This window comes from Sapajus apella, unplaced genomic scaffold, assembly GCF_009761245.1.
Source record: "Sapajus apella isolate SASKATOON/1434 unplaced genomic scaffold, GSC_monkey_1.0 scaffold201, whole genome shotgun sequence".
In the NCBI taxonomy this organism is placed as follows: domain Eukaryota; kingdom Metazoa; phylum Chordata; class Mammalia; order Primates; family Cebidae; genus Sapajus; species Sapajus apella.
In genome coordinates this window covers 528526-540236 of record NW_022437141.1, presented here as the reverse complement: position 1 = coordinate 540236, position 11711 = coordinate 528526, and the positions used below count along the sequence as shown (strand labels likewise).

Here is an 11711-nt window from a genome sequence, read left to right as displayed (position 1 = left end):
CACACACACACACACACACACACACACACACACACACACACACACACCCTCCTGCACTTGAAGGCACACAGGCATGCCCTGCCAGCTCAGTGAAGCGCCATGCCCCTGGGGATTCCTTTGATCCCAGGTAACCACCTTTTGAAATGAATTTTATTATGAGCTTTGCTTCATAACTGTGCAAGTCAGAGTGACTTGATGGGGGTCACAAGCTGGTGGCAGGCTGTCACCTGTGCTCTACGCCCAGGCCTGCCTGCCCTTTCCCCCACTTCCTTTACCCCAGAATCCAATCTCCCTCATGGACGCCAACCTTCTCCACTTCCAACTCCTTTATACAGACCCAGGCTCCCAATAGGTGAGCTCGCTGCTCACGGTCACAAGGCCCAGCCATGAGTGAAAATGCAAGGGCCCAGCTGCTGGGGGCCCGGCTGCTCCTGCACTGCTTTCCGCAGTGAGGAGGTACTGAGGGGACCCTGGCTCCCTGGCAGAAGGTGTTTGGGAATCAGATCCCCGGGGCCCTGGGCCTTTTTCTGGTCCCTCTCATCATGCTGTGGGGGCAAGGATAATGCCCCATCAAGAGGTAGGGAAACCCAGGGAGCAGGGAGGGTCAGCCCCTGCCTGAGACTTCTCAGGGACTCCCTCTTGGGGGTTCAGCCCACCCTGCTCACAAGGCCCTCCCTCCCCATCCCCTTCTCACTTCTGCCTCACAGTGCCCAGGTCCTGTGCCAGATTGTCCCTCTCGACCTCCAGCCGGGCACTGTTGGCGGTGAGTTGATCGAGCCGCAGCCGCAGCTCTCGCAGCTCAGCCTGGTAGACGTCGGCCAGCTTGGTGGGCTCTTTGGCCCGCAGCTGGTTCAGCTCAGCAGCCAGTGCCTTGTTTTGCTGTTCCAGGAAGCGAACCTTCTCGATGTAACTGGCAAAGCGGTCATTGAGCTCCATCATCTCTGCCCGCTCACTGGCCCGGGTCTCCTTGAAGCCAGCATTGAGTGCCCCGGCCAGGGAGAAGTCCACTCGAGTCGGGAGTGGAGGGGGCATTCGAGCCAGGGAGAGGCGGGTGCCAGGACCCAGACGACGGGAAGCCAGGCCCCCCACCATCATCTCCCCCTGGGAGACGTAGGGGCGGCGAGCAGCAGAGGTGATGCGTCTCCTCTCCATCCTGCCCTGGCTCTACTCACTCCTGGGACATGAGGGCTTTATGAAGGAGTGGGCTGGGCTGGCAATGCCCGCTGCCCCTGGCAACGCCCTCGGCATAGCCTGAGGGGGTGGGGTTGGGCCGAAGCCCAGCTATGGGGAGAGCTCCTCTCACCCCATTGAGGTCACTGTGCCCAGAGGCAGGGCTTCCTGGGCATGCCAACCCCTGCATGAGGCAGGTGGTGCCTGGAGCCAGACCATGGGCCCGGGGCCCTGACCACGGAGGCAAGAGGACCCTCTCTCTAGGAAGGTGGGTCAAGAAGGGTTGGTTGGACTACAATGAATACTTACAATGATTATGCATCAATTAAAAAGGAAGGGAAGGGCAGGGTGGGATGGGTCATACTTGTAATCCCAGCACTTTGGGAGGCTGAGGTGGGAGGATTACTTCAGCCCAGTAGGTTGAGGCTGCAGTGAGCTGTGTTTGCACCACTCCAGCCTGGGCAACAGAGAAAGACCCTGTCTCAAAAAAAAAAAAAAAAAAAAAAAAAAAAAAAGGAAGGGCTGTACCAGGTTACCTCTGACCTGCCTTCCAGCTTTTTGATTTCATAACCCAGGCCTTCTGTCACTCAGCTGTAAGTGCCTGCAAGGTGCTGGGAATTTGGTGAAGAACAAACCTGTTCCATATCCTCAAGGGGCGCCTATATCATAGTTTCCGACTAGGTCCCATTCCCAGCAGACCCCTGGACTCCTCCCCTCGAACACAGATGTCCCACATTCCTGCTCTCTGCCCATTCATTCCCTGGAGTTCTGGGGTGTGGGCTGGGATTGGACACCAGCCCTTTGTCTGAGGTCAGTCATGGTCTCTGTATGGCAGTGGAGGTCCTGATAGGGCAAGAAGGGGCCGGTGCTCTCTGGCCCAGTCCCTGGGCTGCACTTCAGCCCCTGGGTCTGTCCCTCCAGGTCACCCCTTCCTTGCCTGGCCTCCCTGCGTCCCCCTCCCAGAGCCTGGGCCTTGACAGCTCCACAAAGCAGTTACGCATGAGCTGGCTGTGCCGGCTCGAATCTTTGCTTCTTTGCTCCTGTCTCCCCGGCCACTCCTCCGTCTCCCACTGGAGATTTATCTCCTCGAGTTTCCACACATCAGGCTGTGGCAATGGGAAGGACCTCTGGGGATGGATGGGTTTGGGAATGCAGGAGCCACTGGGTCCAACTGGGAGCCTGAGACCTGGGCCCTGTTGTCCCTGGAGATTTCAGGTCCATCTATGTTTTCCACTCTGGTCCCACAGGGTCAGAACCCTGCTCAGGCCCCTCAACCGTTTGTGTCCTTGGACTTCTGGGAAGCAGACAGCCCTCCTCTCCCCCCTGCCACCCACTGTCCATGCCTGGACCTCCTCTGATCCCCTTTCCCGGGCACTTGCTGAATAGAGCCTTGTTCTCCACTGCCGGTGGCGCCACACAGCAAGGGCAGCCCCTAGGGGGCTGTGCTGCTTTATCCCAAGATGCCAGGCTGTCAGGCGGGGTGCAATGTAAGCCCCCTGCTCAATGGGCTTCTCGGAAAGCATCTGAGGGGAGCTGGGGTGCGGCGGGAAGCAGGCAGTGTGCCCATCCCTGACCATTGTGTCTGTGCCAAGGTGAGTCATTCAGTGGGCACGAAGAGGAGGCCCTGGGGGGCAGCCAATCCAGCGCTGCCAGGTCTCCTGCTTGCAGACAAGGCCTGGCTGTCCGCCTCTTCCCCAGCTCACAGAGCCAGCTCAGGCCCCCGAGCCTCTGTCAGAGCAACGTCCCCTACTCCGCATCAGGATATGTTCTTTTTTGTTGCTGTTGTTCTTTTGAGACAGGATCTCACTGTCGCCCAAGCTGAAGTGTAGTGGCAAAACCACGACTCACTGTAGCCTCAACCTCCCAGGCTCAAGGGATCCTCCCACCTCAGTATCCCGAGTAGCTGGGACTACAGGCATGCATCACCACACCTGGCTAATTTTTTTTTTTAAATTAATAAAGACGGGGTTTCACCATGTTGGTCAGGCTGGTCTTGAACTCCTGCCCTCAGGTGATCCTCCCGCCTTGGCCTCCAAAGTGCTTGGATTACAGGCGTGAGCCACTGCACCTGGCCAACACCTGGCTAATTTTTAAACTTTTTTGTAGAGATAGGGTCTTGCCATGTTGCTCAGGCTGGTCTATAATTTCTGGGCTCAAGTGATCTTCCCACATCAGCCTCCCAAATTACTGGGATTACAGGTGTGTGCCACTGCGTCCAGCCCACGGTGTGCTCTTCGTTTGCCCATGTGATGGACAGACGGCTTGCTGAGATCTCCCTCTGTGAGTCCCAGCACAGAAAGGGAAGTGATAGCCCCTTAGGCTCTAGTCACATCTGACCCTGGGCCTGAGCACTGACACAGGGAGGGGAATCTTGAAGACGGGGCGGGTGCCCAATGACCTTTGATCCTGCTATGATTTGGGGACCTGGGGAAGGACAAGGCTTTAAAGGAAGAGCAAGGCTGGGCACAGTGGCTCACGACTGTAATTCAAGCACTTTGGGAGGCCAAGGTGGGTGGATTGCTGGAGTCCAGGAGTTTGAGACCAGCCTAGGTAATGTGGTGAAAACTCATCTGTACAAAAAATATAAAGAAGTTAGCCAGGTGTGGCGGTGCACTCCTGTGGTCCCAGCTATTTGGGAGGCTGAGGTGGGAGGATTACCTGAGCCCAGGAGGTAGAGACTGCAGTGAGCCAGGATCAAGTCGCTGCACCCCGGCCTGGGCGACAGAGTGAGTCTCTGTCTCAATAAACAAACAAACAAAATAGAAAAGGAAGAGCAAGACTGGGGATGAGCTCCTCTCTCAACTCTCATCTCTGTGGCTGGGAGTGGCCCGCCTTCCCAGGCTGCCTAGCAAGTAACAGTGTGCAGCCTTCCCTTTTGTTCAAGGGAAGTCTTGTTAAAATGAGGGCAAAGCTGTCCTGGAGAGTAAAGATGTGACGAGCAGGAGGTGCTCACAAATTGTCCCTGCGTATGTGAGACACGAGCGTGTTTCAGCATCAGCAGTTGGAGTCCCCTAGCCTTCACCGTCAGCCACTTCCGTGGGCCGCTGTCACAGGCCCAGCTGCTTCTTCCACCCTCTCTCAACCCTCAGAACCGTCCTCACACTGAGCCCTTAACTATCTTATTTTTGTTTTTTGAGACAGGATCTTGGCCTGTTGCCCAGGCCAGAGTGCAGTGGTGGCATCACAGTTCACTGCAGCCTTGACTTCTCTGGCTCAAGTGATCCACCCACCTCAACCTCCCAAGTAGCTGGGACCACAGGCATGTACCGCTGTGCCCCAGCTCATTTTTGTATTTTAGTAAAGACGAAGTTTTACCATGTTGCTCAGGTTGGTCTCGAACTCCTGGGCTCAAGCAGCCCTCCCACCTCTTCCTCTTGAAGTGCTATGATTACAGGCATGACCAGTACAACTGGTACACATCGATCACGCCTGACCAACCCTGAACTAGCTAAAGGTGTCTGCACAGAGAACCAAGGAGAAGACAGATTTGGTCATGGTGGTTTTCTAAACTTTCATTGTCTTTTTTTATTAAATATTCATTGTAGAAAAGTCAGAAACTATAGATAAGCAACACACAAAAAATGTGATTAGCCATCGTTTTGCCACCTGGAGATAAACACTATCAGATTTTTTCCACACAAATAAACTCATTTTTTTGCAAATGGGCTCATGCTGTACAAATTATTTTGTAATTTGCTTTTCTCACCCAACAATATGTTGTGAACATCTTTCTATATCAATAAATACTTGTCTGCATCATCATTTAACAGCTGCATGATTTTCCACTATATGCATTTATGTACTAAGTCTTAGTGTTGGACAGTATGACAGTATGTTCTCTCTCTCTTTCTATTTTAATGGAGTCTTGCTCTGTTGCCAGGCTGGAATGCAGTGGTGCCATCTTGGTTCACTGCAACCTCCACCTCCTGGATTCAAGAGATTCTCCTGCCTCAGCTTCCCAAGTAGCTGGGACTACAGATGTGTGCCACCACGCCCAGCTAATTTTTGTATTTTTATTAGAGATGGGGTTTCACCATGTTGGCCAGGATAGTCTCCATCTCTTGACCTCGTGATCCATCCGCCTCAGCCTCCCAAAGTGCTGGGATTACAGGTGTGAGCCACCGTGCCCAGCCCTCTCTTTTTTTTAGAGACATGGTCTCACTCTGCCACCCAGGGCCAGAGTATACTGGCACCATCATGGCTCACTGCAGCCTTAGACTCCTGAGCTCAAGCAGTCCTCCTGCCTCAGACACCCAAGTAGCTGGGACTACAGGCACATGCCACTGCTCTCAAATTTTTTTTTTTTTTTTTTTTGAGACGGAGTTTCGCTCTTGTTACCCAGGCTGGAGTGCAATGGCGCAATCTCGGCTCACCGCAACCTCTGCCTCCTGGGTTCAGGCAATTCTCCTGCCTCAGCCTCCTGAGTAGCTGGGATTACAGGCATGCACCACCATGCCCAGCTAATTTTTTGTAGTTTTAGTAGAGACGGGGTTTCACCATGTTGACCAGGATGGTCTCGATCTCTTGACCTCGTGATCCACCCGCCTCGGCCTCCCAAAGTGCTCGGATTACAGGCTTGAGCCACCGCGCCCGGCCCAAATTATTTTTTTTTAAAGAGACCAAGTCTTGTTATATTGCCCAGGCTGGTCTTGAAATCCTGGCCTCAAGTGATCCTCCAGCCTCAGTCTTCCAAAGTGCTAGGATTACAGGTGTGAGCCGCTGTGCCTGTCCTTTCTCTGTTCTAAACCACACTCTGATTTGCATCTGTCCCAGGCAAACACATAAAACAGAAGGGTAAGCCCTCAGCCCTTCCAGCCTCCACCCAAACCCCATCCTCCTGGCCTGGCTCAGGCTCCATTCTCTAGGGTGCCTCCTCTCCTGCTTCCCCAAATGGAAGGCCCCAACATCTGAAACCTCAGGCCAAACCCTAGACTGACTTCTAGATTGCATAGCAGAATAGTACCAGCTGTGGAGAGAGATGCCTGGGTGCCCTTTCAAGGAGCCTACAGTCAAGCTGTGTCTGCTTCAAGCTGAGGTGGGGAAAAGATGACCTCCTCGTGCCCCTCCCTCACATCGGAATCTGCTAGATGAGCTTCTGCGTACAGGGTAAAGCCCAGATGCCTCCTGGGACAGACCAACCCCGCATGTGGCCTCAAAACACACACAAGGTGCCTGGTGTTTGCCAAATAGGCCAGCCTCTAATTCAAGCAGCAGTTTTGCCACGTGACTACTGCCCACTGGCTCCGATTGGGCCCCTGGCCCTGGCCCAGTGCCTGCCACGGCATGGTGGTCAGCAAGCTGGGTGAAGAGAACACAGTCTCTCTGGCTGGGCCTTGGTGACCGGCAAGTTTGTTCATCCGTGGCTGGTCCCAGAGGAAGGGAACTGAGCCTGGTGGCCACTAGATGGCGGTGCTCAGCTAGCCACAGGTGCGAGTAGCCACAGCCACAGCCACAGCAGTTTAAAGGGACTCCAAGCCGGTCCTGTAGGGGTTTTCTAAAACCCAAATTTGTTTCACCCAGAGGCATCACCCCCTTTATTCTCTAGACTTGACTCTGACTGTGATAGCACTGTCCCCAAAGAGAGAGAGCAAAGCCTTGGCCACTCAGTAGCTGTGCAGTCTTCAATGGCTTTGAGAACCTTCCCTGAGTCTCCATTTCCACCTCTGTAAAATGGGGATTCAGCCATGCCTGCTCCCCAGGTAGCTGTAAGAATGAAATCAGTGAAAGCTGGACACAGCAGGTGCTTGACAAATTGCAGCTGCCGTTACATAACACCTACCAGGGGCTTCGCCTATTGACATGTTAGTGGATCTGGATGCGGTTGTCAGAGGGGCGGGAGCTGGGTCCTCTGAAGGGGCCCCTATGTCCTATTAACTCTGTTGGGTGTATATGGACACCCCTCCCCCAAGGGCAATTACTTGGCAGTGTGGATGGGACAGAGGGCAGCAGCTGTTGAAGCACAGGTGAGAGCCAGCACTGTCTACCTCCAGACCACAAGTTGTTGGTGGCTTCATCTCCCAGGGGACACAGGCAACTTATCTCCTCCAGGCCTGGAGACTCAGAGTAGAGACTGCCTTCTACCTGCTTTCTTGCCTCCCTGGCTCCCCCAGTGGGTGCTGTTTTCTCCATCCTCACCCCTCCCTATCCCTAGACTTGAGCCTCCACAAACCTATCCAGTTTGAAAAGCTCTTGGCCGGGTGCGGTGGCTCACACCTGTAATCCCAGAATTTTGGGAGGCTGAGGAGGGTGGATCACTTGAGTTTGAGAGTTTGAGACTAGCCTGGCTAACATGGTGAAAACCCATTTCTACTAAAAGTACAAAACAAGTAGCCAGGCATGGCGGTGCATGTCTGTAATCCCAGCTACTAGGGAGGCTGAGGCAGGAGAATCACTTGAACCGGGGAGGCAGGGGATGCAGTGAGCCGAGATAGTGCCATTGCACTCCAGCCTGGGCAACAAGAGCTAAATTCCGTCTCGAAAAAAAAAAAAAAAACACAAAAACCTCTGTGTGTCCTCCTCTCAGGTGTGGGTCTCATCTGCATCTCAGCCTAAAGTTTTACAAGAAGGGCCATGCCTTTCCCCCAGCAGATGGGGACTTCTGAATGCTAGGACCTATGTCTTCCCAGCAAACTGGAGTCTCTCCAAGGAGAGTATTTCTCCCAACTCTAGGCTAAAGCATCCACAGGACAGGAGTCTCCTCTTCCCTTGGATGGTCAGCTCCCCAATGCTAGAACCCATGGTTCATTGTCAGAAGGGAGCTCCTTGAGGGCAGGGGCTGTCTCCTGTTCCTTGGAGAGGGGGCTGCCTCAGAGTAGGGCCCATTCCTTCCCCCGATCCTCAGCCTGTGCCCAGCCAGGCTCTGCTGTCTAGAACTGATTCCTGTGGCTGCAGAATGGTTCCTGGCTGAACCCTGGGCCCCTTCCCTTTGCTTTTTGCTGGCTTTATCAGCATCGGTTCACTCACCTTCACAGACCCCAGGCTGCTGCGCTGGGGTTAATAAGCTCCGGCCGTTCTCCCTTGCTTCTCCCCACCCCAGCCAGGACCTGCTGCAGCCTGCCCGCTACCTTCCAGCCTCTAAACCTGGGAGCAGCTTTTTAATTGCTTTCCCTGATCTGCTCTGCTCCCTGCTCCCCTCTGTCACCCTGATTGGCTGCCTCTGGAGGGTGAAAGGCAGGGAGCAGATGTGGCCCTGGTGGGAGGAGAGGGCTTGCGGGTGGCCTGTTATTTCCAACCCAGCAGTCCTCCAAATGGAGAGGACAAGCCAGAGAATGGAGGCAGGAGGGCTGCATGTGAGCTTCGGAAGCCCTCGGGATGAGCTGGAAAACACAGCTGGCATCTCTGGCCCCTGGGGTGATTCTTTATCTCAAGCCGTCCTGAATCCTTCTTCACAAAAGAACCACGGAAGAAAGGAAGATGACCATGAACCAAATTCTGGCTGGGAGCCGGGATCTCCCAGACATGACCAAGAGCCAAGGGGACATTCCTGGGGGAATCTGGGGCTCTGGGAGGCAGGACTCCTGAGTTAGTAGCCACCAAGGAGGCTCCCAGGTGGTGAGAAAATCTCCTTTGTGGGCCAAGCTGATGGCCTGGTACTGTAAGGGGGACCCAGAGAGAAAACCTAATCCCTTCTCCTTGGCAGATACCAACACTGATGGAGATTTTGGCTTAGACTCAGGTAATAGGGACAGGTACCATCCTGATTCCCTGCATGGAGGGACCATATCTTGTTCTGTTTCAGCCTTTGGCACTGAGCCCGGTTCTCTGAACTGAGCAGGATTTGTACCCCAGGCTGGGGACCCAGTCACAAGCTGTGGGGACCGAGTCAAGCAAGGAGGTGGGCGTAGAAGTCCTGGCACAGGAGGATTTCTCAACTCAGAGGGGGAGTGAGAGGCTCTGCCAGGCCTTCAGGGTGGAAGAGGCAGGCTGAGGCAGGGAGAGGGGGCGTGAGACCAGGCTGGGCCCTCAGCGGATGGGGAGCCATCGATCACCACGTCTCATGGATGACTCCCTTTATATAAGAACAATCCAATCTGAGTCTCATCACCACCCACAGAGGTCAGCTGGGAGCTGGCTGTCAGCTCGCTGCCCCCTGGAGCTCCTGCCAGCTCCCCGCGAAGCTCAAAGCTCAGACCGGCCAGACTGCCTCCCGGCATGGAGACGCCACACCAAGAGCAAGCGCTCTCAGCCCGACCTCCTGTGATTGAGGGCAGGAGCCTCATGTGCTTGACTCCATCGGCACAGAGTCTTTGTGCATTTAATGGGTCACCTGGGAGCACATTTTGCACCACAGAGCCACAAATGTTTACTGAGTGAATGACCAGCTGTAGAACATGCTTATCAAGAGTGACCTATTCCACTTGAGCCATCCTTGGCCCAGGCAAAATTCTGCCTCGTGCAACAGGCCCTGTTGGGTGAAGGCTGCCCTCCTGGCCGTTACCAGCTGCCTTGCCCTGTGCTTGCTACCTCTGCACTTGCAGGGTGATGGTGATGATCAAGTAAGATAATATATGTGAAGACCCCAGGAAATGGGGGATGTTATTCAATTTGAATCCAACCAACACTCAGAGAGGCCTCCTGAGGTCGAGGCACCATGCCAGGCCGCTGGGGGTTAGGATTATGTGAACCTGTGACTGCTTCTTCGGAAATCACGGTACATAATAGGGGAAAATCTCATTAAGAGTAATTGGAAAGGAGGGAACCTGAAGCACATGAAATGTCTGTCCTCTTCACTTCCACAGGGAAGTGAACAGACATGGTTCACTTCCGGAGGGAAGGAGCTTGGTGTGATGCAGAGAAGCAGACCTCAGATCCAGAACACTTGTGTCTAACCCTGGACAAGTTTTGTGACCCTTTCGGAGCCTGTCATCTTCCCTATGAGGTGGTGCAGCTCAGTGATGCTCCTGGCTGTGTTCTCTCCTCTGCTCCAAAAAGGGTTCAGGGGCCGGGCCCGGTGGCTCATGCCTGTAATCCCAGCACTTTGGGAGGCTGAGGCGGGTGGATCACTTGAGGTCAGGAGTTTGAGACCAGCCTGGCCAATATGGTAAAACCCTCGTCGCTACTAAAAATACAAAAACTAGCTGGGCGTGGTGGCATGCACCTGTCATCCCAGCTGCTCAGGAGGCTGAGGCAGGAGAATCACTTGAACCTGGGAAGCAGAGCTTGCAGTGAGCCAAGATCGTGCTATTGCACGGGTATCGTGCTATTGCCTGGGTATCACAGTGAGACTTCATCTCAAAACCAAACCAAACAAAAACCAAAAGGGCTCAGAGCTGAGGGGTTGACCCGGTAGAGGCTGCTCCCCCCAAACAGCCAGTACTCACTTGAAATTAGCAGCATTATTTACATGCTACTCACAATGCGCTAAATACCTTTAACGTGTTTGTTTTCAGAATCAGGTTAAACACAGACTGCTGTAATTTTGTTTACACTATTAATTCATTCAGCCAATCATATCTTCATGGGAAGAGTGAAGGGAAACTTATGTGGCACTGTCACACAATCCAAAGGAGTGGAGATGAAGCCACCGACTAGGTGGAGGGGTGGTGGCAGAGCCGACTACACTGGACTCAGCCTGTGGGGGCTTAGCTTGGAGCCTCACCTAAGACTTGAGGAACACTAGCACCTCAGCCCTAAGGCTGCAGAAGGCTGGAACAGACCTCCAGGTGCAATTACTCCCAAACCTTGGAGAAGAGGAAGCCCTTCAGGGCAGATTGGGCTGTGGAGTGAAGAGCAGGGCTCAGGCCTAGGCCCAGACCCCAGGCTCCAGGAGGAGGCAGAGTGGGAACTGCTGTCTCTATATACTCAGAAGTTTCCTGAGGTTTTAAGAGCAGGGAGGTGAGAAAGGAAAGGTGCTGCTATCCTATCTAGGTGCACAGAGAGACACACACACCAAGGATGGAGACAGTTTATTGTTATACCAAAAATATACCCGCGCGCGCGCACGTGTGTGTGTGTGTATGCAGAAATAAAGGATCAGAAGGCCATAAACCCAAGTATCATTAGCATTTATATCTAGGTGCAGCATTAAGGCTGAATTCCCCTTTCTTTGCATTTTATTTTACACTGAATGTATATCCTATTTACAATAGAGTGAAACAATAAAGCTGTCTTCTTTTGGAAATCAAGGCACCATTATCATCCACATCTTCACCAGGACTGTAGCTGGGGGCTCAGGGGAGTAGGGATGAAGATGTCTCTCTCTCAGAAACCAGGAAGAGCCAACCTGAGACTCCCCACTCCCCAACTCATCCTTATTCCTCCTCCACTGCCCGTGGCCATCAGTGTGGGGTCTGTGTTAGAGATAGGTGTGGAAGAGAGCCCAAAAGCCATCTGCCTGCATGGAGGCATCATAAATGAAGGGGGAGGCTGGGCGTGGTGGCTCACACCTGTAATCCCAGCACTTTGGGAGGCAAAGGCAGGAGGATCACGAGGTCAGGAGATCCAGACCATCCTTGCTAACACAATGAAAACCTATCTCTATTAAAAATACAAAAATAAAATAAAATAGCCGGGTGTGGTGGCACACACCTTTAGTCCCAACT

The 11711-nt window shown here is 53.6% G+C and overlaps 1 protein-coding gene and 1 long non-coding RNA gene across 3 annotated transcripts in view; one reads left to right on the top strand and one right to left on the bottom strand.

Annotated features, from left to right (window-relative positions):
- GFAP (glial fibrillary acidic protein) overlaps nucleotides 1–2162 on the bottom strand; it is a 10874-nt gene extending 8712 nt beyond the window's left edge. For both annotated transcript variants that reach the window (XM_032269987.1, XM_032269988.1), the window contains exon 1: nucleotides 695–2162. In XM_032269987.1, the coding sequence (XP_032125878.1) occupies nucleotides 695–1152 (458 nt within the window). In that variant the 5' untranslated portion in view covers nucleotides 1153–2162. The remainder of the gene's footprint in view (nucleotides 1–694) is intronic.
- An 8830-nt stretch (nucleotides 2163–10992) lies between these two features.
- On the top strand, nucleotides 10993–11655 carry LOC116543945. Its single transcript, XR_004265761.1, has 2 exons — nucleotides 10993–11457; nucleotides 11601–11655. It is a non-coding gene; the product is annotated as an uncharacterized LOC116543945 (long non-coding RNA).
- The last annotated feature ends 56 nt before the right edge of the window (nucleotides 11656–11711 follow it).